This window comes from Pygocentrus nattereri, chromosome 13 (assembly GCF_015220715.1).
Source record: "Pygocentrus nattereri isolate fPygNat1 chromosome 13, fPygNat1.pri, whole genome shotgun sequence".
In the NCBI taxonomy this organism is placed as follows: domain Eukaryota; kingdom Metazoa; phylum Chordata; class Actinopteri; order Characiformes; family Serrasalmidae; genus Pygocentrus; species Pygocentrus nattereri.
In genome coordinates, this window is record NC_051223.1 from 41,523,554 (window position 1) to 41,549,962 (window position 26,409).

Sequence of the window (26,409 nt, forward strand, 5' to 3'; positions counted from 1 at the left end):
TACGACAAAATAAAGGGCCCTAAAAACACTATACGACAAAATACAGGGCCCTAAAAACACTATACGACAAAATATAGGGCCCTAAAAACACTATACGACAAAATACAGGGCCCTAAAAACACTATACAACAAAATACAGGGCCCTAAAAACACTATACAACAAAATACAGGGCCCTAAAAACACTATACAACAAAATATAGGGCCCTAAAAACACTATACAAGAAAATATAGCGCCCTAAAAACACTACACAACAAAATACAGGGCCCTAAAAACAACACGTAGGGCCCTAAAAAGACGTTAAATCATCAGTAAACTGGCATGTGGTGACGTTTTTGTACTAAAACCTTTTGGTGAAGATTGTTTTTAGTGTAACATCGCGGGCATCTGCTGACAGGCTCCTTTATAAACAGCATGAAGCACGTGCTGTGGGGAATTATGGTGAATAATTTTAGTTCTGGCTCCCCGAAACTCGGGGGTTCGGGTTAGAATGGGTCGAAGGGTTCGAGCGCGCCTGTTGGATCAGATGATGCAACAGCAGCCGCTTATAAAGCCTCGCGCAGCCCGGCGCACGCAGCCACGCCGGACTCTCGCTCAGCGCCCGGACCGGAGGGATCACCGCCCGCTCAACACTCGCTCACGGTAACCTCAGAGCATTTTAAATCGTGCGCACACGTAGATAAGCTCTGTTTGGGCTTCGTGCGGCAGGCGGGTGGGTTATTTCACATCTTCCCGGCTTAATTCGGCCGTGATGTACAGGCTGCTGTGGCGGAGCGCCGCGACAGCTGCTGCCCGCTTGGGCGCCTCCTCGTTCGGCTTCCACCACCTGCAGCCCCGGGGTACCTAATGGGACCTCCAGCACGGGCAGCTCCGGACCACATGTTAGGATTTTAGGTCTCGGAGGCCAGAAGAGGCACATTTATCATTTTAAGAGGCAGTAAGGCTGCAGGTCGAGGCTGGAGCCTGGAAATAAGCTTTTAGCACCGGCTATCGGATTAGCTAGGGAAGTGCCCGGCTGGTGATTTTCCATCAGTCGCTGCAGGAAACGGCTTTAAATCACATTATTCCAGTATTTTCGCTTCGTTTTTCAAAGTTATTGTCCTTTTAAACACCCAGTAACGCGTCTAACGCACCCAGACAAGGCTAAACGCGGCTTTTTGTCCAGATTCCCGTCCACCTTGAAGGGGAATTCCACCAGTTTTTCAAAATTTCCGAATAATTCACTCCTTTAGACGTAAACAGGGTCATTAAGAGAGGGTTTGGTGGTTCAGACGTCTTTACAGTGGTGGTGATGGGAACCAGACGTCGCCATGACTACAACACAGATATAGACACTTTATTTACCTTCCAGAACCTCCAGAGAACCTACATGAGTCTATATGGATCATCTGAGAATAATTACTGGGGACTATTTTGCCTCACAGCGCCCTTCATGCTGCCCTCCTTCCTGAATGGATTCCTAAATTAAATTACATTTAATGTGAGGAGCTTTCTGTGAGGAGCTTTTAGAGGGGGACGTCTGGTTCCCATCACCACCACTGTGAGCAGCTCTGACTCTAAGCTTATCTAGAACGGAGCGATTCACACCAAACCGCTCTGAATGATTTTTTTGTGCACCTTAATCATTTAGTTATGTAGAATTTCCCAAAGGTTGGTGGGGTTCCCCTTTCCGTGCTGCAGTCACTGTACCTGCGTTCAGGTGACCCTGCTGCAGCGTTTAAGGTGGATCTGGAGGTTGGAATAAGAAGCCCTGCTGAAATGAAGGAGGATGCTGCTGCTGAGGAGCCTCAGCTGGAGGAGAGTCTGCACAGTTTTCCAGATGTTACGTAACGTTTAACACTAATGAGATGGAGCCGGTTTGGAACCTAGACTGCCTGCAGGAGCACGAAATACGGGCTCCTCGGAACCTCAGCTGTCTAAACGAATGGAAGCATTGCCTTCATGAAAGAACCCGCAGGTTCTAAGCTGTATTTCTGCAGGCGTCTGCGCTGTTAATGCATCGCAGCACAGTGTAAACGGAGCCAGAGGGATTTAATATTTAATGAGAAGTGCTGGAGAACCTGGACTTGCCAAGTCAGAGCCGTTCACAGTGGCGCTGGTAGGAACCAGACGTCTGACCGTTCCATGGTCTGATTCCTGATTGGTTTATAAAAGTGTTGAAATAATATTTTGGTGCTTTATTTTGCTTCTTAATCCGTTCGTGGTCGAGAGACACTTGCGGGGTGTTTAGAGCCAAAGACACCGTGTCATCAGCGTTACACCGTAAAGCTCTGAAGACTCGTGTAGGTTCACTAGTGGTTCTAGATAGCAAGTAAAATGCCTATGTGGCTGTGCTCAGGGTGATGTCTGGTTCCTATCACCACCACTGTTTGAAATCCAGGTTGGGAGGTTTCTGTAGAGCAGGGGTGGCCGAAGTCCGGCCCATGGGCAGATGTTAGTCGGCCCCCTGGCTGCTGTGTTATAAGCGATGTATAAGCCAGTATGTTGCAGTTCTTCCTTTCACCCGATGGTGGCAGCTGACCAGACCTGCAGCGAGACGACAGACGTAAAGCGCGAACTAAACACTGAAAACTGTCAAGTTTGGCAAGATGGAAAACGCTTAATGAGCAAATTCAGTAGGTCAGTGAATATCAACCCTTTAAGGTTGAACAGAACCGCGTTTCTTTGATACGTGAAGAAAGTTACCTGACAAAAAAACGATTAGACTTCTGTTTAGAAATGACACATTTTTCAACACATGAGCGTAAACACATGAATAGGAACATGATCAATACGTTAGACAGGCTGTATCGTTACTCTTAGGCAGTTTAGATGTTTATTATAAGCTAATTATTTATCATAATCAATCCAAACTGCCCTGAATAAACAGTCCAGGATTGAAGCCTCGTCCACCTTTTATACAGTGATAGGAAACGCAGAAGCTCACAGAAAGCGCCGATTCCCTGCGCTGATATTGTGAAAGCGTAATATTTTGAATGATTTGTGAATAACATGTCGGTATTTTTAACACGGTGCAGTCTGGACGCCCCCTGCTCTGGAGGGAACCATGATGTTGTAATTACCCTTTACATGACTGGCATTACCTAATAATGCTGCTGTGTTGAGCATCAGGCAGTACATTTAGACTTTAGACTAACTGCGTATGAAATTTGAGTCTTTTATCGCCGTAATTATGTCGTGAAAAGCTAAAGTGGAGTCTGAGACCAGCAGTGGCTCTGCAGAGCGTCATTACAGCTGGCTGGTCTGCACGATCATCTTCTCAGCATGTCCTCAGGTCAACTCGAGTGCATGTGTCCAATATCTGGCTGCTCTCAGCAGCAGACAGACTGGTTATAGATAGAGATGAGTCATATGATCTGTTCCCCATATCGGGTTGAATTACAGCGCAGCCTGCTGTTCTGCCTGTGGTCAGTATTTTTAGAGCTCCGAGCCACTGCGTAGATCATAAACACCGATTCAGGCCCATTGACCATTTTGCAAAAGTCTCACCTGGCTTGTTGCTGTTACTACGTCCTCAGACATTTGGTTTGAGTTCCCATTTGTCAATGAATTATAAACCGCTGCGTTCGATATTCAGTGCATTCATGCATGTTGGAGAACAGACATCACGAATATCGTCGCTGTCCAAAGAAATCCGCGCAACTTTACAGGACGAGGAAAAAACCTGCCTTACTTTTAATGGAAGTCAATGGAACCAGACGTCTTTCCGAGTCACTTTGGGCCGTTTCTTTTGACCCATTCATCATGAAATTTGCACACAATGTGAAGGACATGAAGTGCTTTCAGATTCTGTCCAAAGCTACAAAACAAAAATGTGGAACTGAGGTTGAGCTTTCGTTCCGACACCAGCGATATGCAAATTTAAGGCAAGCAAAATACAGATTCTGCAAACCGTGTCAGCTCCGATCACACCGGGGAAATTCTTTAGACCTCTGGTGTTAAAGCGGCAGGTCTGCATGTCGGTTTAGTGAGGAGGAGGTTTTAGTGACGGAAGCTGCACCTTCAGATGAGCTGACGCTAAAGCTGACCCTGGAAGCTGGTCAAGGAGGACGCGGGTTTTATAAGCAAACTTCAAGAAACTTTAAGGAAACGACACAAAAACTGGCACACGGATAATTGCGCTGAAGGAAAGCCGGATTTCCCTCGCTTTTATTTTAAAAGCTTATTGAGTTATGTTGGTAAAATTAGTCTGAACATTGTTAAAGTTTAAAAGCTGTACGGTTCATATGGCCTGTATATAGAAACGAATGACAACACCCCACATCACGAGATCATTTACATATAACGAGCTATTCAGCCTACAGCAGTTTAGGAGCTCAGCTCTGGGTGCTTTTAGAATGAGGCACATTACAGCGCAGCCAATCAGAACAGAGATCGTTTACATGTGTCAGTCTTAAAGGCACAGTAACAAATACAGCCTGTTTAATTCTAAGGGATATCGAGATGTTGGTAAAGGGGTCGTTTATAAATTAATTATGACAGTTTTTGGTACATAAATCCATGCAAAGGCTGTAAGTGGACCTCAGGGTTAAAAAATAAAGTACAATAAAATATAAAATATTTAATAATTCTAATTTTTGATCAGAAGTGTGAGTGCTGTACAGTTCGGGCTGAATTATTAAGGTAGCTATAAGCAACTAAGTTAAGAAAAAAGATGACTGGTCTTAAGATTTGTCTGTAATATTATCATGAGAAGTCCTATTGAGATGAGTTTTAGTGAAAACAGTAACTCATAATTCTGACTAAGGCTACGCTCATATTACAAGCCTCGTAGCTCAAATCCGATGTTTTCCTCAAATCCGATCTCTCCGACTCGACTGTTCAGACTCGTTTAGGTCAGTGACTCTAATCGGTCATTAATGTGATGAACCGGCTCCTGAACTGACCCTCATGAGCTCCTCCTACTCAGTGACGTCACGTGACTGAATCACCGCATCATCAGCTCAAACTAACGAGCAGAACGAGCTTCGCTGAGAAGATCATTAACTCTGATCAGCTCTCAGCTTCATTATTAGAGCCAGACGGAGGAGAAGAAGGTGAGATGAGCTGCTTTTCCACCGTTTACAGGCTTTAACGTCTGCTCGGCACTGTTGCCATGGTAACGCTGAATGATGGAGAAAAAAGTGCATGAATTCTGATCTGAGGGTCACATTAAGGTCACAGGGCCACGAATCGGCATCCGATCTAGGACCACATATGAAAGGCTACGTTCACATTTCCAGGCTGAAGTGGCACAAATCCGATGTTTTGCCCTGATGTGACTCAGATCTGAAGTTCTCAGCTGTGTGGACACAAATCTGATCTTTTCAAGTCCGACCTGAGCCGCTTTCATACGTCGTTCACTTTAATGACACTTAACTAAACGAGCGTGAACCGTCGTGTCAGAGAGATCGGATTTGAACAAAAACTCAGATTTGAATAATGAGGCTTGTAATCTGGCTCAGGTCGGATTTGAAAAGAGCAGATTTTGTGTCCACACAGCTCTGAAAACATCAGAGTCACATTGGGGAAAAAATTGGATCTGTGCCACTTCAGCCTGGGAATGTGAACGCAGCCTAATTTACTACCACTGTCGTTCTCCCCGCCAGTTTGTTCTGAGGAGTTGTGGCGGAGCTGGACGGAGGAAGGCGTGTTTTAGAGAGGAATGGGATCGGCTGAGAGACGTGTCCATCATCATTACGCAAACTGCCGATTATAGAAAGCGCCGTGGATAGGGCTGCCCACCGCTCCGGGCAAGTGTGCTCACTGACCCCTAGTGTGTGTGTTCACTAGTGTGTGTGGTGTTTCACTGCATGGACGGGTTAAATGTGGAGGTGAAATTTCATTGTGGGACTAATAAGGACATTTAATCTTAACCTCAGTTTTTTCTTAGTGTAATTTTAAAGATGTGGGATTTGAAGAAGTGACTCGGTTTAATATGTAGGCAAGTTAAATATTGTGTATATTAAAGGGCCTCGTGAATTGGCCACCCTTGCGTTTACATAAGCTGCTTCAGCTGTGAGCGCCAGGCTTATCCTTGGCTTTAGTCCCTCGTGCTTGGCTGACGTGTGAAGGTGTATTTGTTGTTTGTGCTTTTCTTTATTTAGCCACAGCTTGTAGACGGTGGGTGTGTGGTGGGCCGTGGCAGAGTAGCCTATCGCCTTCCTCTGGCCCAGAGGAGGGTTTGCTGTCCCCTGTGAGGTCAGAAGGGTCATCATGTTGGGTTATTACATAAGTTCTTAAACAAATATTCACGTCAGCGCCTGAGCCTTTGTTCTGTGTCTTTTTCTTTTGAAGTGCTCTGTGAAGTTTCCTCCCCTCAGCCGATGTGATGTGTGGCTGTGAAATGGCGTGTGGGGTCGGGTCATATTTGCAGAGTAGCGACTGGTAGGCCGTGACCGAATAAGTGAAGGAGTCAAAGTGAATCTCTCAGTCATTCATTTTTCCGAACGCAGAGCCCAATTCAGGATTGAAGTTCACAGTCAGTCTGAGTTTGTGACGAAGGCTGTTAGGCAGTGCAGGCAATATTTAATCTGCTGTAGTTCTGCATTGATGAAGGTATTAATTAATTTGGAAATAAAAATTAACCCTACAGAACAAAAAAGTCACTCTGAAGTGCAAGGTGCAGCATTTTTGGGCCTAGTTTCATCAAAGTGGGATGTTTTGAGAGTTTGGCTTCTAGTTAAAAGCCGATTATATTAACATATTGGTTAAAATTTCAAGGGGAATTCCACCAATTCTACACAATTTCAGCATAACTCAGCAGTTAGTCATTCAGAGTGGTTTGGTGCGAAATGATTGGCTGTGGAGAAACTCTGATTGGGATTAGAGACTGTGACCATTTCATGTCATGACTTTCAACACAGCATTTAGAAGGAGCAAACACTTCGGACGTCTGGTTCCCATCACCACCACTGTGAGCAGCTCTGACTCGGTAAGTTTCTCTAGAACGGAGCGTTTCACACCAAACCGCTCAGAACGACTCTGTTTACACCTGAACTGTTTAATTAGGAAGAAATTTAGAAAATATTAGTGGCATTCCCCTTCGAGTTAGCATTAATAAATTTAATATGTTAATAAGGTTAGTGAGCCAAAGCTTTCTGCCTTCTGTTAGATACTAAATCAGTGTCTTCTGAACCTGGTAGAGCTACACCAAAGAGAACCGTACACTGTGCTGTAAACATTAAACAGACAGACAGCACATTTAGAGAAAGGAAACAATATTATAATATTTAATATTTGTCATTTTGTGGATTTGAATCTGTTCTTTCACAACAGTCTGAGTCGCGCGGTGATGCAGACGATGTCCCTCCCAGCACGACAAGCCTCGTGGCCCAGTTCTGACTTCTCCTGCTGTGCCGCTTCACATTTATGCCTGTTTGCTTCATTTTGATGATTATTTTTTGATTTTTTTATGGGCTATTTAATGGATACAGTTCTACATTTCTGAATGTGCACACTTAATGTTCTGGTTCTTTAGTGAAGAAATTGGTTCTGTATAGAACCACGAACACTCGTTGATTAAGTGGTTCTTTGCATCGTGAAAGCGTTCTTCAGACCCGTGGAGAATCTATCAAAGCTGGAAAGGAAGCGTTTGTTTGTCTTTCAGAGGAAAATAACCTCGTGGTCTTCAGGCTGACGGTTCTTCACCGGTAACGCGACCCTGACTTGGCTGCTTTCTCCCGTTTGCATGTTTAAACAGAAGCCGTTCACTGAGACTTCCAGAGAGGCTGAAAACGTTTCCAGAGTTTAGCAGACGCTCTTATCCAGAGAGACCCACAGGTCGTGCTCTGTCTGTCTAGAGGAAGCATCTCTGCTAGTACAATACACTACACTATAATACACTACAATACACTACACTACACTATAATACACTACACTACACTACACTACACTACAATACACTACACTACAATACACTACACTACACTACAGTACACTACACTACACTACAATACACTACACTACACTACAATACACTACAATACACTACACTACAGTACAATACAATACACTACAGTACAATACAATACACTACAATACACTACACTACACTACACTACAGTACACTACACTACACTACACTATAATACACTACACTACACTACACTACAATACACTACACTACAATACACTACACTACAGTACACTACAGTACACTACACTACAGTACACTACACTACACTATAATACACTACACTACACTACAATACACTACACTACAGTACACTACACTACACTACACTACAGTACAATACAATACACTACAATACACTACACTACAATACACTACACTACAGTACACTACACTACAATACACTACACTACAGTACACTACACTACACTACAATACACTACACTACACTACACTACACTACAGTACAATACACTACACTATAATACACTACAATACACTACACTACACTATAATACACTACACTACACTACAATACACTACACTACAATACACTACACTACACTACAGTACACTACACTACACTATAATACACTACACTACAATACACTACAATACACTACACTACAATACACTACACTACAATACACTACACTACACTACAGTACACTACACTACACTATAATACACTACACTACAATACACTACAATACACTACACTACACTACAGTACAATACAATACACTACACTACACTACAGTACAATACAATACACTACAATACACTACACTACACTACAGTACACTACACTACACTATAATACACTACACTACACTACACTATAATACACTACAATACACTACACTACACTACAGTACAATACAATACACTACAATACACTACACTACACTACAATACACTACACTACAGTACACTACACTACAGTACACTACACTACACTACACTACAGTACACTACACTACACTATAATACACTACACTACACTACAATACACTACACTACAGTACACTACACTACACTACAATACACTACAGTACAATACAATACACTACACTACAGTACACTACACTACAGTACACTACACTACAATACACTACACTACAATACACTACAGTACACTACACTACACTACAATACACTACACTACAGTACACTACACTACAATACACTACACTACAGTACACTACACTACAATACACTACAATACACTACACTACAATACACTTCAATACACTACACTACAGTACACTACACTACACTACAATACACTACACTACAATACACTACACTACAGTACACTACAGTACACTACACTACAATACACTACAATACACTACACTACAATACACTACACTACAGTACACTACACTACAGTACACTACACTACAATACACTACAATACACTACACTACAATACACTACACTACACTACACTACAGTACACTACACTACAGTACACTACACTACACTACACTACAGTACACTACACTACACTACACTACAATACACTACACTACACTACACTACTAAACTCGGTGCTGTATAAGGAGACGGTCTTCAGTGAGTCCAAACACCAAAATGTGACGTTTTGAAAGTTTGTGGAAAGCCGGACTGATTTTCAGTGGTGCTGCATCATCTCTCTGGATTATCTTCAGGGCTGGTTGTCGCCGTTGCTATAGCGCCGTGTTGTCTGTGGTGCTCTGCTGTGGTGCTGAATGCTGATGGGCAGGGGATTAGCTCTACTAGGGGGCTGGTCCAGGCCTGTTGAAAGGCTCTGTTGTTGAGGGTGTGAATGGGATTTGCTGGCATGCAGGATGTCTCTGATAATGGTTTCAGTGCTATAAGCGGCGATGGGCCAAGCGTGAAGGTGCCAGCTCATTCAGGAGCTGAAAACTCCGAATAATATCCCAGTCATAGGTCATGACCACGGTAATATACAAGAATCTTAATGGTGATAAATGTAATAATCCGGGGTGATGCATCCTGTCTTGGCTCAAGTTTAAATCATGCTCTATATTTTTCAGCAAGTCTTACAGAAGATGGAACTTTGGTTTTAGGGGAAATAATAAATGCTGTAAATAATCAGTAACTGTATTAAATGTTCTCTGTGGAGGACCGGTCAACTTATTTTCACTTAGAAAATCAACAAAACGTGTCATTGGACCTGGACACTGGTGGCCATGTGTGACATTTGAGACTTACACCGGTCAGGCATAACATTATGACCACCTCACTGTCCACTTCATCAGCTCCACTGACCGTATAGCTGCACTCTGTAGTTCTACAGTTACAGACTGTAGTCCATCTGTTTCTCTGATACTCTGTTACCCTGTTCTTCAGTGGTCAGGACCCCCATGGACCCTCACAGAGCAGGTACTGTTTGGGTGGTGGGTCATTCTCAGCACTGCAGTAACACTGACGTGGTGGTGGTGTGTTAGTGTGTGTTGTGCTGGTATGAGTGGATCAGACACAGCAGTGCTGCTGGAGTTTTTAAAGACCTCAGTGTCGCTGCTGGACTGAAAATGCGTAACGATGTAACTTATGGATCAGCTTTAATGTGTGGAAATAAATACTGACATATCATTTCAACAGACGCATGAATTCGCTGGATATTCTGACAGTGAGCCAATGAAAGAAAGAAAAGCATGTTTGTCCTCTTAGGTGGAGTTTGCAGTCAAGTAGATGGTGCACTGCCCCCCACTGGCCAGAGGTTAAAACACTTTCTTAGTGTTACAAATAAAGTGATGGGAAAATAATCACTTTCAGGTTGTTAAACTGTGACGCTCGAACCCCCACACACTCCTCCCAGACGTGCGCCTTATTGTTCAGGTATGGTAAAGATGAAAGTGCTGAAGAACAAAGCTGTTGGTGAGATTTGCTTCTTTGATGCTTTAGATCCGTCGTGATCACAGCATGAATGTGAGAGATGCTCTTTGCTGGAGATCCGGAGTTTGTTTTGCTGGTCTAACATCTTCTCCCTTCTTCATGTGCAGAAATGCAAAGCATGCTGACTCGTCTGACTCGTCCGGGCTTGGCAGCCCGCACCCTGAGCCGTGCAGTGCATTCTGGGACGCAGACGGCCTCCTCTGTGGCGCCCCGGGTGAAGCGTGCGGAGCGCCAGCTCAGCTCAGAGGAAGTGTACGCTCGCGAGGAACGATACGGAGCGCACAACTACCACCCGCTGCCCGTGGCCCTGGAGAGAGGAGAGGGTCAGTACAGACTCCACTGAGTCCATTCAGATAGTTTATGAACATAGCAAGCATTAAAAATACACTTACTCGGATTTAGACATGGGGCTCTTTCAGAAGTGCAGAATAAACAGATAACAATTACAGCAATAATAGAAAAAGATACTTATGTAGACTCCATACACGGCCTGAGGCAGAGGTTTGGGCACCTTCGTCAAATGACATGTTTTATTTGTATACATATAGACATAAGTCCTGTTTCCCCACGCACACCAGATAAAGACTAGTTGAAGCAGCTTTACTATCAGTGCTGGACTTTGGTGACGTTATCTATAAATATGCTCCTCCAGCTCCCTCAAATTACTGGACCCAGTGCATCGCTCTGCCCTGAGGGTCATCACTGGAGAACCGTACAGAACTCACCACTGAGAGCTGCATGGGAAAGTTGGGTGGCCCTGTTTAACGGGACGAAGGGAAACACACTGGTTGAGTTTTATTTATAAGACACTCTCAGGTCATTCGCCTGAATACATCACTTCACTGATGAATACAAATAACAGTAATGATCAGACTCGCTCTAGTAACTGGATCAGCTGCCAGGTACCAAGAGTTTTTACTGAACTGGGAGAATCTGCTTTTAGTCACAGCACCAGCTGGAATTCACTACAGGACACACTAAACCTCGGCTCACTGGCGTCACTCAGTCATTTTAAACTTTTAATATCAAACCACCTTCAGCCTGGACCTGTTTTACTTAATCATATTTATTCGCAGCTTTTATTTTTTGTTTTAGTTCTTCTCTTAGTTCTTTATTTACTTATTTATTTATTTATTATTTTTCTTTTTCTCTCATTTTATTTTTAATAGTTTTGTATCATTACTTTTTAATTTGTATTATTGTATTATTACCTTATTAATATCTTATCTTCTTTTGATCTTAATCTCATTATTTAAACCTCAAGTTTTATTTTTATCTATTTTTATCTTTTATTCACTGTTATTTAAAATTTTCTTTTAATTTAAAATGATCGAGTTCGCATGAGTGTCCTGAGGGGAAGCTGGAAGTGTCGTGAACATGTGATTACCCGGGGAATTCTGGGAAATTGAGTTCGTTCTCTCCGCGGACGTGACAATTTCCCTTAAATCCAACAATAATAATCTCACTGGAACAGACTGCTGGTGTTAATTACAAGCATGTAGAATGGAATTTAGTCAGCAGTCTAGATTTTTGAGCCAGCGTTCTTGTTGGCTCGCTGGCTCCGGCGTCCCACTTTGGTTTTTGGAGGACACTTTTAGATACTTTTAGATAGATTTAGATACTCGGTGGTATTGGAGTGATTTGGTTGGTACTGTAAACGTACTGCGTTTTAATAGATTTATAGCCGCATTTTGCACCTCATTAGTGTTGAATAGAGTAGAACTTGTTCTGCCCTTTGTCTTTTTCAGGCTTGTACGTGTGGGACATAGAGGGTCGTAGGTATTATGACTTCCTCAGTGCATACAGTGCGGTTAACCAAGGCCACTGCCACCCCAGAATAGTCGCTGCCCTGAACGCCCAGGCCTCCAAACTGACCATCACCTCCAGAGCCTTCTACAACGACGTGCTGGGGGCCTACGAGGAGTACATCACCAAGCTGTTTGGATATGACAAAGTCCTGCCCATGAACACGGGTGAGTAGAATCTCCTCCAGGCTGGAGGTCAGGGAACCGGCCTTGTGACTGGAAAGTCACTGGTTTGATTGCCTGAGCCGACAATACGTGACACTTAACCCCCAACTGCTCCCCGGGCGCTGCGGATTGGGCTGCCCACCGCTCCGGGCAAGTGTGCTCACTGCCCCCTAGTGTGTGTGTGTGTGTGCTCATTAGTGTGTGTGTGGTGTTTCACTGCATGGATGGGTTAAATGCGGAGGTGGAATTTCCCAGTTGTGGGGATAATAAGGGTAACATAACTAACAAGTAATGAAAGCTGACACCTGACCAATTAGCACCATTCTAACCCCAAAATCACCACATACTGGCCTTAAAGCATGTATATTAATAATATTAATAATAATAATATATACACACACAATAAACCCCTTTTCTGTAATTCCTGACGCTATATAAAGTGTGATGTCCACTGAATAGTCCCTTTAATTCCTCATAGCCGCTTCACCTGCCAGCACAAGGTTCTACAGAAACGGTCACAGTAAACCTTGACGTTCTTTAGCTCATGGACAGAACGTTTGCATCGTGCTCTTTCCAGTTCCGTTCTGTTCCGTTCCGCAGTGTGAGAATTAGCCTTGTGCTTAATGGTGAAACCGTGTGTGAAGGATCTTCTGCTTTCTTTTTGTGTTGAATCCTGAAGGTGTGGAAGGTGGAGAGACGGCCTGCAAGCTGGCACGAAAATGGGCGTACAGTGTGAAGGGCATTCCCAAATATCAGGCGAAGATCATCTTCGCAGGTGGGTCCTTTTTCCCCACCACGGCAGAGTTAAAGATCTTCTACATCAGTAAATCTTTACTTGTGGATGTACATATGAAGGGTGCCCATATGCTGGTTAAAACCAGTCTTTTCCACACACACACACACACACACACACACACACACACACACACACACACACACACACACACACACCCCTAGGGGCAATGTAGCACGTCCAATTGGCCTGACTGCATGTCTTTGGACTGTGGGGGGAAACCGGAGAACCCGGAGGAACCCCACGCAGACACGGGGAGAACATACTCCACACAGAGAGGACCCCGGTCACCCGGCCCTCCTCGCTGTGAGGTGGCAGCACTACCCACCGCGCCACCGCGCCGCCCAGTTTGGTCACAAATATGTGTAAAATAATGAATTTGCCATTCAGGTGCAGCTTCTGTTAACGTAGGTAATTTATATTAAACTATAAGCTTAATTTAAAGATTAAAGCACTCAGAGATTTTGCAAAAATAAGTGCAGTGTGTATATATATTAAGGTTTTTTATTACTATTATTATTATTATTATTATATTTAGATGTTAGATGTGTCCAGAATAGTGAATGGAGCTGCAAGTCATACTAAAATGACTCAAAGTGATGTAAAATGAAAAATACCTCATGTTTCAGAAGTGGTGATCAGATCTTGAAGCCGATAACTTGACATTATTAAATTATTGTTTGTCGTTTAATTTTTATTTTGTTTCCTACAGTATGTAAAATATGAATCTATCTAAATATCTTTTCGTGTGTTGTTTATAATATTTTAAATACTCATTATTAAGGTTATAATAATGATAATAGCAGTGTAATAGCAGTAGTCGTTTGTTTCATGGTGGACAGTATATAATAGTGGTATTGTCACAGTGAGTTAAGCTAAACAGCTCATTGTCTCTGTAACGTGTTGTCGTGCTCTGGAAGTCTCTCTGATTGGTTTAGTTCATCACTGTCTCCTCTCTTTATGTGTAGAGGGTAATTTCTGGGGCAGGACAATGGCGGCCATCTCCAGCTCCGTTGACCCCAGCAGTTACGAGGGTTTTGGCCCGTTCATGCCTGGATTTGAGCTGGTTCCCTACAACGACATCCCAGCCCTGGAGGTACCGCTGCCCTCCTCCTGCCTAATCATTCTAGTGCGAACTGTAGGCCACGTTCACATTACAAATTTGCAGAGCTTGAAGATCTGATGACTTCAAGATTATAGGCTGCATATCCAGCAGTGTCCAGACGGCGCTCTGATGAGTGAATGGATCTGCTGTAAGGTGCACCAACTCTTAGATCACTGGTGCTCACACAGCCTGTGTAATCTCCATAGAGAAACAGTGACGGATAGAACAGGACACTCTGGAGTAGCCATGAGTCTGAGGTCACCATGACCAGTGACAAGAGTGTGATAGACGGGTATAAAGCCCCCCAGCTCTGGGCTGTGGAGCAGTGGATCTCTGTTCTCTGGAGTGATGGAGCTCCATCCAGTACCTTTTGGATGAGCAGGAGTGACCCAGAACTGACCATCCAACATCAGTACCTGACCTCACTAATGCCCTTGTGGCTGAATGCAGTCAGATCCTCACTGCAGTGTTCCAACATCTGGTCTAAAGCCTTCCCAGAAGAGTGGATGTATAAAATATTTGTGTATTTGTGCGTAAATGCGTGTGATTGAGCCTTTGTGATGTGAATGTAGCCTTATCCTCCAGTCGCTGAAGTTAAGTGATCGCTGTGTTTATGCAGAAAGCCCTGCAGGATCCGAATGTGGCTGCGTTCATGGTGGAGCCCATCCAGGGTGAGGCAGGAGTGGTGGTTCCTGACCCAGGTTACCTGACCACAGTGCGAGAGCTCTGCACCAAATACAACGTGAGTAGAACACCTGTCTGCCTTCACGACGGCTTCAGAACGCTTACATAACGTGCTTCCTCCTCATCAGATAAGATACAAGGCAAAATAGCTGGAAAGAACAGAATGTGTCCACTACCTGTGCCAAGATGAATCCGGGCAAAGTGTCGTAATTCGTAAGATGGAATAAAAACACAGGATCAGGTCTTTTAGAGATGCTGGACAGCTCAACAGGGTTTGATGATGTAGGGTAGCAGTTGGCTCCAGGCTGATTGGTGCAGTATAAGCTGCTGCTGCTTGTTAACTATAGTGTTCTGCAAAAGTTTGGGCACCCCCAGCCAAATGACATGTTGTTGATTTTTTTTTTTCCAAATTGCAAATATGTTAATGCGTCCTCTACAGGGAACAAACTCAAATACTCCATACTTCTGCAAGTTTTAATGTTCAGGCTTAGTGCATCACTGCAGAAACGTTTGAATGGGTCCTATATTAATGCTTTTCCCCCCGGTTTGTTAAATTCAGCAAATAAACAGTAACTGTGCGTTAGAATGTGCAGAAGTCTGTTCTCTCCAGAAGGGACGTTCACTTATTTACACTAAGAAAAGCAACACTTTGTTTAATTTGGCCAAACTTTTACAGTTTGACGGTTTCCATAATGACACACACACACACACACACACACACACACACACAAACACACACACAATCATAATACTTTTATTAAAATGCAAAAACGTTTAACTTGATCGCAGAAAATACGGCGATTCTTAATGTTCCTCACTGACTTTCAGACTTTGGGCCACATTTACTACAAAACACTGGGATCTACCTGCTCACCATGTGGCCATGAGGGACAGGGATGCAGCCCCACCGCTGCTCTGAAACGCAGGGGCGGGGCTAAAATAAAATTCTGATTAGATGATTTTGTATATATTTAGCTTATTACTATCTCAGTGAATGCCTTCAGTTTAAATAGATCAGTGTCTTCATTGTGATTTTTACTGTTACAGCAGTTGGAGCTAATGAGTCGTATCAGTCTTAAAGGCGCAGTAACAAAAACAGCCTGATTAATTCTAAAGGGATGAAGAGAGGTGGAAGTATGATCATGTAAAAATGATTTATGACTGTTTTTGACACTTAAACCCAAACAGACTTTATTAGTGCACCTTATAAAATATAAGAAAAATGTAGAGTAAGGGCTCTTTAATTCCCGTTACACTTGTCTTGTGTTACTGCGCTGTGTTTGTGGAGTGAATCTGAGGCGAATGTTTCTTATGGGTGATGTTTGTGTGTTTGTGTCTGCACTACAGGTTCTGTTCATTGCTGATGAGGTGCAGACGGGTTTGGGTCGCACGGGCCGCAGGCTGGCTGTGGACCACGAGGCTGTGCGGCCGGACCTGGTGGTTCTGGGAAAAGCTCTGTCTGGAGGAATCTATCCTGTGAGTGACACAACCCCCCCCCCCACACACACACACACACTCTCTCGACAGTTCTTGGAAAGGTCTGGAGGTGTTGATCCTCAATGAATATAATACACGGACTCGTTTGGTGGTTCTGGGAAGAGCTCCTCTGTACCTGGAGGCCTCTACATGTGCCACAGTGATAGAAACTGCTCCACCAGTAAACACAGAAACAGAAAACAAAGCGTGAGCAGTTCAGATTATATAAAGAAAAAAATGAAGGCCTGGTTGATTAAAGGTCCGATACCAAACTTTCTTTTGATAGACGAAAACCTCAAAGGCATATTATGAGTTATTATGCAGGGAGTTATTATTATAATTATGAGTTATTATGCAGGTCTGTTCCTGAATCCAGTATTAAAAGCAGAAGCTAGGACGTTAGGAACGCCCTTAAATATGGTGCACAGTGTCCATTTTTCTATGTATTTGCAGATTTTAACATGTTGGGGGGGGGTGGGGGTGGGGGGTGGGGGGGTGGGGGGGGGTGTTAATGTGCCATAACTCTTCCACATCGTATGTATTTTTTCACCAGCATGTTCAATACTGTATGTCCAATATTCAGCAAATGAACAGTGACTGTGCATCAACATATGCAGCTATTTCTCTATAGAGGATGTGTTCATTTATTTTAACCTAAAATGAGCAAATTGTCATCCATTTTATGTTCTATAAAAAACAAATTCACGGCAAATTAATATATAATTATTTCATATACTCCTACATTAAGTGATGTTTTTGACCACATTGCACAGCCATCTACTAATATATACTTTATTATATTATTACTATGGTGGTCAAATGCATAATCACATAAAAACGTATTTTAATCACGTTACTAATCATAAATTAGTGATTTTAATCATAAATCATTTTTTTTGAAAATTTGACCGTGAATAAAGATTTTTTTTTCCGTTTTAAGAGCAGTGCAGTTCTGATGAAACCGTACGACTCGTGATGTGATTTTCTGAGAGTGAACGCAGTGACGTCTAGTGAGAGCAACAGAGGCTGCATGTTTCAACCAACTCACCTTGCTCTCTGGTGGGTTCCTGGAATCCAGCAGGTGAATGTAAATGTGTTGGTGATGTTGGTTGACTAGTTATTACAGTATTACGCTAAAATCAGTGCCTTCTGACCACAACAGGACGCAAGCAGTGAATGAGCTGTTTGCCATTATAACTCGAGCGTTTTGGGTACAAATCCTCGCAGTTCAGGTTTTTGGACGTGCGTTGCTGGGAACCTGTTTCCTGCATTTTCCACTGTTTTTCTGACAACACTGCCCAGAGTGCTCCACTTTTAGCCGCAGCAGCAGCAGCTGGCATTAAAAACAGCTGTGATCATGTATCCACTATCGTTTTACGCTTTGGGCATGTTTACCTGATAGTGAGTGGCTCTTCTGCTCATGCTTTCTGTTGACCAGTGTCCAAAGCCCATTGTTTACAAGGCTTTGGAGGGTTGAGTGGGTTTTAAAAGTCCTTGACAACAACCTGTTATCCAAAATAAGAATTCGGATTTGCCTTAATTTGCCTTTTAAGCATCTCTGGCATATAACTGAATATAGACTGTACGGACAAAAGTATGTGGACACCTGACCATCACACCTGTGTGAGCTTGTTAGACGTCCCATTCCAAAACCAGCGGCGATGATCTGGAGTGTTTGTGGGAATCTGTGCTCATTGAGGCAAAACATCGAAAGAGCATTTGTGAGGTCAGATACTATAATACAGTCCATGGCTGGAGTGCAGCAAGAAACAAAGAGCTTAACCTGTTTTCTTCTAACCAACATATGAATAACTTTTTTGAAAAACATATTGTCACATTATTGCTGTTTTTCTGTTTATTCTTATGTTTATATGGTGTTTTAGTGGTTTGAAACGCTCTTACTGCCAAGATAAAGAGTTTACAACAGTTGTCTTGTCTGCCTGTGGCTTTTGCACAGTATTTTTTTCATATTACTGTAATATCCACAGTTTGTTCACAAGCCTATAATTATTGTATACATACACAACCTCAGTACTACAGTAATCTACTCAGATTATTTTATATATGGTCTTTTTTTAATGTTTTTTCCCTCCATTTCTATTGCGCAGGAAAAGTCCCGTGTATATGTCCTACTTAAAGTTTTCGGTTCATCGTTATATAATAGTGTGTAAATTTTACTGTATCTGCTGTATTTTTGGGAAAAAGTTTGCAGTTGTACTGAGCAGCATCACTACTCTACTCATCCTAATGATCAAGAAATATACAGAAAGCCAGAGGTGAGAGAGGCGAGTGTCGAGAGGAGAGGAGCACTAATCTAGGCTTAGAACAGTTTACACTAATGTGTTCCATTACGTGTTGCACCCTGTGGTGTTTACCACTTCCTGTGCTGCACGACGGTCTCAGTTCACAGATTTAACTAAAGAAAAACCCCCTTATCTAAACCTGGAGTTCCTGTCTGAGTTCTGTGGCCATTCTACTGCTTTCAGTTTTTATTAATATTCTTATATATATATATATATATATATATATATATATATATATATATATATATATATATATATATACACACACACACACACACACACATATATACATACAACCCCAATTCCAGTGAAGTTGGGACGTTGTGTAGAACATAAATAAAAACAGAATCCGATGATCTGCAAATCCTTTTCAACCGATATTCAATTGAATTCACTACAAAGACGAGATATTTAATGTTCAAACAGATAAACTTTGTTGCTTTTTGCAAATATTCACTCATTTTGAATTTGATGCCTGCAACACGTTCCAGAGAAGTTGGGACAGGGGCGTGTTTCCCACTGTGTTACATCACCTTTCCTTTTAACACTCAATAAGCGCCCGGGGTCTCCGTCGTCGTATTTTGAGCTTCATAATGCGCCACACATTTTCATTGCAGGCAGGCCAGTCTAGTACCCGCATCCTAGGGGGTCCTAGTAGGGCAGCATCCTAAGCAATGAGGCCCAGACCTCCCTTTCCCCAGCCACTTCCACTAGCTCTCCAAGGGGGATTCCGAGGCGCTCCCAGGCCAACTGGGCGATATAGTCATGCCAGCGTGTCCTGGGTCTTCCCCGGGGTCTCCTCCCAGATGGACTTGCCTGTGACACCTCCCGAGGGAGGCGTCCAGGAGGCATCCTAACCAGATGCCCGAACCACCTCAGCTGGCTCCTCTCGACGTGAAGCATCCCTCCCGGATGACCGAACTTCTCACCCTGTCTCTAAGGGAGAGTCCAGACACCCTGCGGAGGAAATTAATTTCGGCCGCTTGTATTCACAATCTTGTTCTTTCGGTCATTACCCAAAGCTCATGACCATAGGTGAGGGTGGGAACGCAGATCGACCGGTAAATCGAGAGCCTTGCCTTATGGCTCAGCTCTTTCTTTACCACAACAGACCGGTAAAGAGCCCGCATCACTGCTGACCCAGCACCAATCCGCCTGTCAATCTCCCGCTCCCTTGTACCATCACTCGTGAACAAGACCCCGAGATACTTGAACTCCTCCACTTGAGGCAAGAGCTTTTAGAGGATTTAGAGGTACTGATCCTCATCCCGGCCGCTTCACACTCGGCTGCAAACCAATCCAGTGAAAGCTGAAGTTCGCGGCCTGATGTCCCCAATAGGACCACATTATCTGCAAACAGCAGCGATGTGACCCTGAGGTCACCAAACCAGACACCCTACATCCCCTGACTGCGCCTAGAAATTCTATCCATAAAAATTATGAATAGAATCGGTGACAAAGGGCAGCCCTGACGGAGTCCAACTCTCACTGGGAACGAGTGACTTACTGCCGGCTATGCGAACCAAACTCCAGCTTTGTTTGTACAGGGCCTGAATGGCAAAGAGCCATGTACCCCGTACTCCCGAAGCACCTCCCACAGAATACCCCGGGGAACACAGTCAAATGCCTTCTCCAGATCCACAAAGCACATGTGGACTGGTTGGGCAAACTCCCAAGAACCCTCCAGAATCCTGGAGAGGGTGAAGAGTTAGTCCAGTGTTCCACGACCAGGGCAGAACCCGCACTGCTCCTCCTGGATCCGAGGTTCGACTATAAGCCGGACTCTCTTCTCCAGTACCCCTGCATAGACCTTACCAGGGAGGCTGAGACTCTGCCTCCTCACTGGAGAACGTGTCGGTGGGATTGAGAAGGTCCTCAAAGTATTCCTTCCACCGCCCAATGATGTCTTCAGTCGAAGTCAGCAGCACACCATCTCCACTATATACAGTGCTAGTGGCACACTGCTTTCCCCTTCTGAGTCGCCTGACGGTTTGCCAGAATCTTTTCGGAGCCGACTTAAAGTCACTTTCCAAGGCCTCACCAAACTCCTCCCATACACGGTTTTTGCCTTGGCGACAACTGAAGCCGCAGATCGCTTGGCCTGTCGATACCTGCCAGCTGCCTCTGGTGTCCCACAGGCCAACCATGCCCGGTAGGACTCATCTTCAGCTTGACGACATCTCTCACCTGGGGTGTCCACCACCGGGTTCGAGGATTACCGCCCCGACAGGCACTAACTACCTTGCGGCCACAGCTACAGTCAGCCGCTTCAACAATGGAGGAGCAGAACATGGCCCATTCTGAGTCAATGTCCCCCACCTCCCCCGATTTCTGGTCAAAGTTCTGACAGAGGTGTGAGTTGAAGACCAATCTGACAGGTTCTTCTGCCAGACGTTCCCAGCAAACCCTCACTATACGTTTGGGTTTGCCCAGTCTGACCGGCATCTTCCCCCACCACCTGATCCAACTCACCACCAGGTGGTGATCAGTTGACAGCTCAGCTCCTCTCTTTACCCGAGTGTCCAAAACACATGGCCGCAAGTCCGATGACACGACTACAAAGTCAGTCATTGAACTGCGGCCTAGGGTGTCCTGGTGCCATGTGCACTTATGGACATCCTTGTGTTCAAACATGGTGTTCGTGATGGACAAACTGTGGTTTGCGCAGAAGTCCAAAAACTGAACACCACTCGGGTTCAGATCAGAGAGGCCATTCCTCCCAATCACACCCCTCCAGGTCTCACTGTCCTAGCACTTTCAAGCACCCTTCCCAAGGACTCTAAGAAGGCTGGGTACTCTGAACTGCTGTTCGGTGCATAAGCACAGACAACAGTCAGGACCCATTCCCCAACCCGAAGGCGTAGGGAAGCTACCCTCTCTGGGGGAAAACCCCAACATACAGGCACCGAGTCGAGGGGCTATGAGAAAGCCCACACCTGCCCGCCGCCTCTCACCATGGGCAACTCCAGAAAAGAATAAAGTCCAGCCCCTCTCAAGGAGATTGGACCCAGAGCCCAAGCTGTGTGTTGAGGTGAGCCCGACTATATCTAGCCGGTATCTCTCAACCTCGCGCACCAACTCAGGCTCCTTCCCCGCCAGTGAGGTAACGTTCCAAGTTCCAAAAGCCAGTTTCAGCAACCGAGGATCAGAACGCCAAGGCCCACGCCCTCGGACACTGCCCGATCCACAACGCACCGGACCCCTACTACTGCCCCTCCCATTGGTGGTGGGTCGATGGGAGGGGGCACTCATGTAACTCCTTCGGGCTGGGCCCAGATTTATATATATATATAAAACACACACACACACACACACACACACACACACACACACACACTTTATATATTTCTAGGTTAAAGTTATTTGTAAAGGTTTGAACACCCTGTTAAATACCATGTTTTGTTGAAAGTTAACACGTCCTGTAGAGGGAACAGATGTAAATATGGCATTTTCTGCAGGTTTTGCAGTTTGTTTGATTTTGTTGTGCTTGCCATTTTTGTGTCAGTGGTGCAATTGTGTCTCAGCAGTTTAACTTTTTCATTTGCATGTTAGGAGTGTGACACTCTTCTGGTCAACGGTGTGACTGTACCCATTGCGGGTCAGTGGTGCGACTTGACCCTTTGTGGTACAGCGGTGTAACTGCACTTTGCAGGTCAGCAGTGTGACTCAACCTTTTGCGGGTCAGCTCGTGCGGCTCGGGCCTTTGCGGGTCAGCTGCGTAACCGCATTTTGCAGGTCAGTGGTGCGACCCGACCCTTTTGTGGCCCTGCGGTGTAACTGCACTTGGCAGGTCAGCGGTGCGACTCGGCCCTTAGTGGGTCAGCGATGTAACTGCTCTTTGCGGGTCAGTGTTGTAACTCTGCTGCTTGTTTTTCAGGTGTCTGCAGTGCTCTGTGATGATGATGTGATGCTGACAATTAAACCAGGAGAGCATGGCTCCACCTATGGAGGAAACCCTCTTGCCTGTAGAGTTGCCATTGCGGCCCTAGAGGTTTGTCCTTCCAACCTTCCGTTGATGCCGAGATGTTTATGCTGTTTCTGTTTATTTACACATCTGTCCACTCTTTGGTAACGGTGTGTGTGGGTCTGATATGCTCTGATTAGGTTCTGGAGGAGGAGAACCTGGCAGAGAATGCTGAGAAAATGGGGAATATTCTGAGAGCAGGGCTGAACAAACTGCCCAAAGAAATTGTGACGACGGTGAGGGGGAAAGGTCTGCTGAATGCCATCGTCATCAAGGAGACTAAAGGTACCACTGCTTAAAAGCTCTGTCAGGAGCAGCTGAAACGGTGCCACAGCGAGAAGAGTTTCCTGCCAAAATGCTGTAGATCTGTTTGTAACCATTATAGATCTTTGAAAGTAACTGTAGAATGGAGAATTTCCAAGTAAATTTGGGCCTTTTTTCTTTTTAAGAGGCTGTTTTGTTGTATTATCGAAGTTTTGACCGTAGAGATGGGAAAGATGTTCGTCACTTTGTTGAACCAGCGCACTGTTTACGTTCTCCAGTGCTTTAACTCTCGCTCTCGTTTATCTTTCAGACTACGACGCCTGGCGAGTCTGTTTGCGTCTTCGTGACAACGGACTCCTGGCCAAACCCACTCATGGTGACATCATCAGACTGGCCCCGCCCCTCGTCATGAACGAAGATGAGATCAGCGAGTGCATTGACATCATCCAGCGAACCATCCTGTCATTTTAAACTGTTATAAAATCCTACTGACCATCACCCGGAAACAAACACACCCTGGTCATTTATTTCCCTCCAGCTGCGAGGACTCAATACAGTGCTGACCATACGAGTTAACATGCAGACAACAATTCTATATGCTAGAAGCTTTATCTTCTTCTTCTTCTTTCGGCTGCTCCCTTTAGGGGTCGCCACAGCGGATCATCTGCCTCCAATGCTAGAAGCTTAATTCTAGTATTTTACATCCTGTTCCACAGTTTTGGACTAGTGGGGCGATGATGAGTGAATGTTTTACCAGGTACTGATTTTGAAGTTTCATAATTTTGAAGTTTTATTTTTTTTTAATTCCAGGAGTTTGAAAAGTTACATTGCTCATACTTGACTGTGAATTTCTAGATTTTAGCTTAGTCCTGGTCCAGCGGACCCCATAAACAGTGGATTTTCAGCTCTAACACGTTTGATTCTAGCCACCTGGTTCTAATGTTGCATAAAAACAGCAAACACCTTGGCAGGTGAATGAAATCTATTCAGTATATCTGATATTTTAATTATAATACTCCAGCAGTCTCTAAAGAATCCCATTTCTAGACGTTGTTTCAAGCAGTTAGCTGTATCTGTAGTTTATCTGTCTAAATTGTCTTATTCCACCAGGCAGATTGTTTCAGTTCCCTCAGCAGTGATTTTTTGAAGTATGTAAAGATGCCTCAACTATATTTAAGATATTTTCACTTTTAGTTTGCAGTGTAGGTTAAAAAAGTGCTTTAATATGCTAACAGGTCTTGAATTCTATGAAGGAATGTGTCTCAGAGGCTTTATTTCTGGACGCTGAAAAATCTGTGATTTTTCTGTATTTATGTTGTGTTCAGCCTTTGGCTCTGTACTACATGTAATGTTTTAGGACTGGGACTAAAACCCTGTTCAAGCTGCACAGCCTGCTAGACTGTTGTTTAACTTTCAAACAGCAAGCTGAAAATGAATACTGAAAATCGATCTTCACCAAGATGGATGTTCTACAGATTTAATGCACATGTTCATGTCGGACACACAGACAGAGGGAACAGTGTCAGTCTTACAGTTTAAGAGAGGGATGGTTCTTGTTTAAAGCAAGTAGGGTAGCTTTTATATCAGTTCTAAAACCTTGTACAAGGTCACTAAATAGACAAAATAAATAAAAGCTTTTCAGTGGCGATTCAGCACTGACATTAAAACTAGGCACTTTTGGAGGACGCCACCTTTGACTCCCATTCGACTTCATGTTACAAGCTTGTGCTCCAGCATCACTGAACCCACTGGGAAACAGAATGTGTGACCTGGCTGAGCGGAAACTGTTGCTGTTTCAGTAAGTCAGTGCTGACGCACTCGGTATGTGTACAGTGTGGAATGTGTGATGTCCTCTGGAAGTCGTATGGTCATATGTGTGTGAATGGGCACATTAAACGTGTGTCGGCTCTTTGAAGCCTGAGGGTCTCCAGGCTGATCTCATTTATCTGTACAGTGTTTAGGTTACATGAACTGAACGCTTAGAAAGTGACCTCAAAGACAATGTTCTGTTTAAGGTTGTTCCATTGTTTTTAAAATAAATGATTTGGTGAGTTAATGGGGCGACTGATGGTTGTTATTTCTCACTAAAGTGAGTGCACCCCTCACATTTCTGCAGATATTCTATCTTCTGATGGGACGTCACTGTAGAACTGAAACTCTGATATAAGTTAAAGTGGTCAGTGTGCAGCTTGTACAGCAGTGCAGATTTACTGTCCTCTGAAAAGAACAACACACAGACATTAATGTCTAAACAGCTGGCAGCACAAGTGAGTACACCTCACAGTGAACGTGTCCACATTGTGTCCAGTTGTGTAATCTTTGGTGAGCAAGGCCATAACGTTTGGAGAGTAAAGCTGTAACGTTTAGAATGGGCAGAGCCGTAACGTTTGGAGAGCAAGGCCGTAACGTTTGGAGAGTAAAGCCGTAGCAGTTGGAGAGCAAAACCGTAACGTTTGGAGAGCAAGGCCGTAACGTTTGGAGAGCAAGGCCGTAACGTTTGGAGAGTAAAGCCGTAGCAGTTGGAGAGTAAAGCTGTAACGTTTGGAGAGTAAAGCTGTAACGTTTAGAGCGGGTAGAGCCGTAACGTTTGGAGAGCAAGGCCGTAACGTTTGGAGAGTAAAGCCATAGCACTTGGAGAGCAAAACCGTAACGTTTTTAGAGCAAGGCCGTAACATTTGGAGAGTAAAGCCGTAACGTTTGGAGAGCAAGGCCGTAACGTTTGGAGAGTAAAGCCGTAGCAGATGGAAAGCAAAACCGTAACGTTTGGAGAGTAAAGCCGTAACGTTTGGAGAGTAAAGCCGTAATGTTTGGAGAGTAAAGCCGTAATGTTTGGAGAGCAAGTCCGTAACGTTTGGAGAGTAAAGCCGTAGCAGTTGGAGAGTAAAGCTGTAACGTTTGGAGAGTAAAGCTGTAACGTTTAGAGAGGGTAGAGCCGTAACGTTTGGAGAGCAAGGCCGTAACGTTTGGAGAGCAAGGCCGTAGCAGTTGGAGAGCAAAACCGTAACGTTTGGAGAGTAAAGCCGTAACGTTTGGAGAGCAAAACCGTAACG

At 44.2% G+C, this 26,409-nt stretch overlaps 1 protein-coding gene across 2 annotated transcripts; it reads left to right on the forward strand.

Annotated features, from left to right (window-relative positions):
- The first annotated feature begins 491 nt into the window (after nt 1-491).
- On the forward strand, nt 492-25,415 carry oat (ornithine aminotransferase). Of its 2 annotated transcripts, none has more exons than XM_037544296.1 (10): nt 492-641; nt 10,908-11,123; nt 12,549-12,773; nt 13,450-13,545; nt 14,532-14,659; nt 15,288-15,410; nt 16,700-16,828; nt 23,009-23,122; nt 23,236-23,380; nt 23,670-25,415. In XM_037544296.1, the coding sequence occupies exons 2-10, from the start codon at nt 10,910-10,912 to the stop codon at nt 23,828-23,830; spliced, it is 1,335 nt and encodes a 444-aa protein (XP_037400193.1). In that variant the 5' UTR covers nt 492-641; nt 10,908-10,909; the 3' UTR covers nt 23,831-25,415. The 2 variants fall into 2 exon arrangements, with proteins under 2 accessions (XP_037400193.1, XP_037400194.1); XM_037544297.1 differs by lacking the exon at nt 492-641 and adding an exon at nt 6,818-6,912.
- Nucleotides 25,416-26,409: the final 994 nt, after the last annotated feature.

Coding starts and splice junctions, on each gene's coding strand:
- oat (XM_037544296.1), top strand. CDS start 10,910: ATGCAAAGCATGCTGACTCGTCTGACTCGTCCGGGCTTGGCAGCCCGC. Junction 12,774..13,449: donor AGTCCTGCCCATGAACACGG/GTGAGTAGAATC, acceptor TGAATCCTGAAG/GTGTGGAAGGTGGAGAGACG. Junction 15,411..16,699: donor AGCTCTGCACCAAATACAAC/GTGAGTAGAACA, acceptor TCTGCACTACAG/GTTCTGTTCATTGCTGATGA.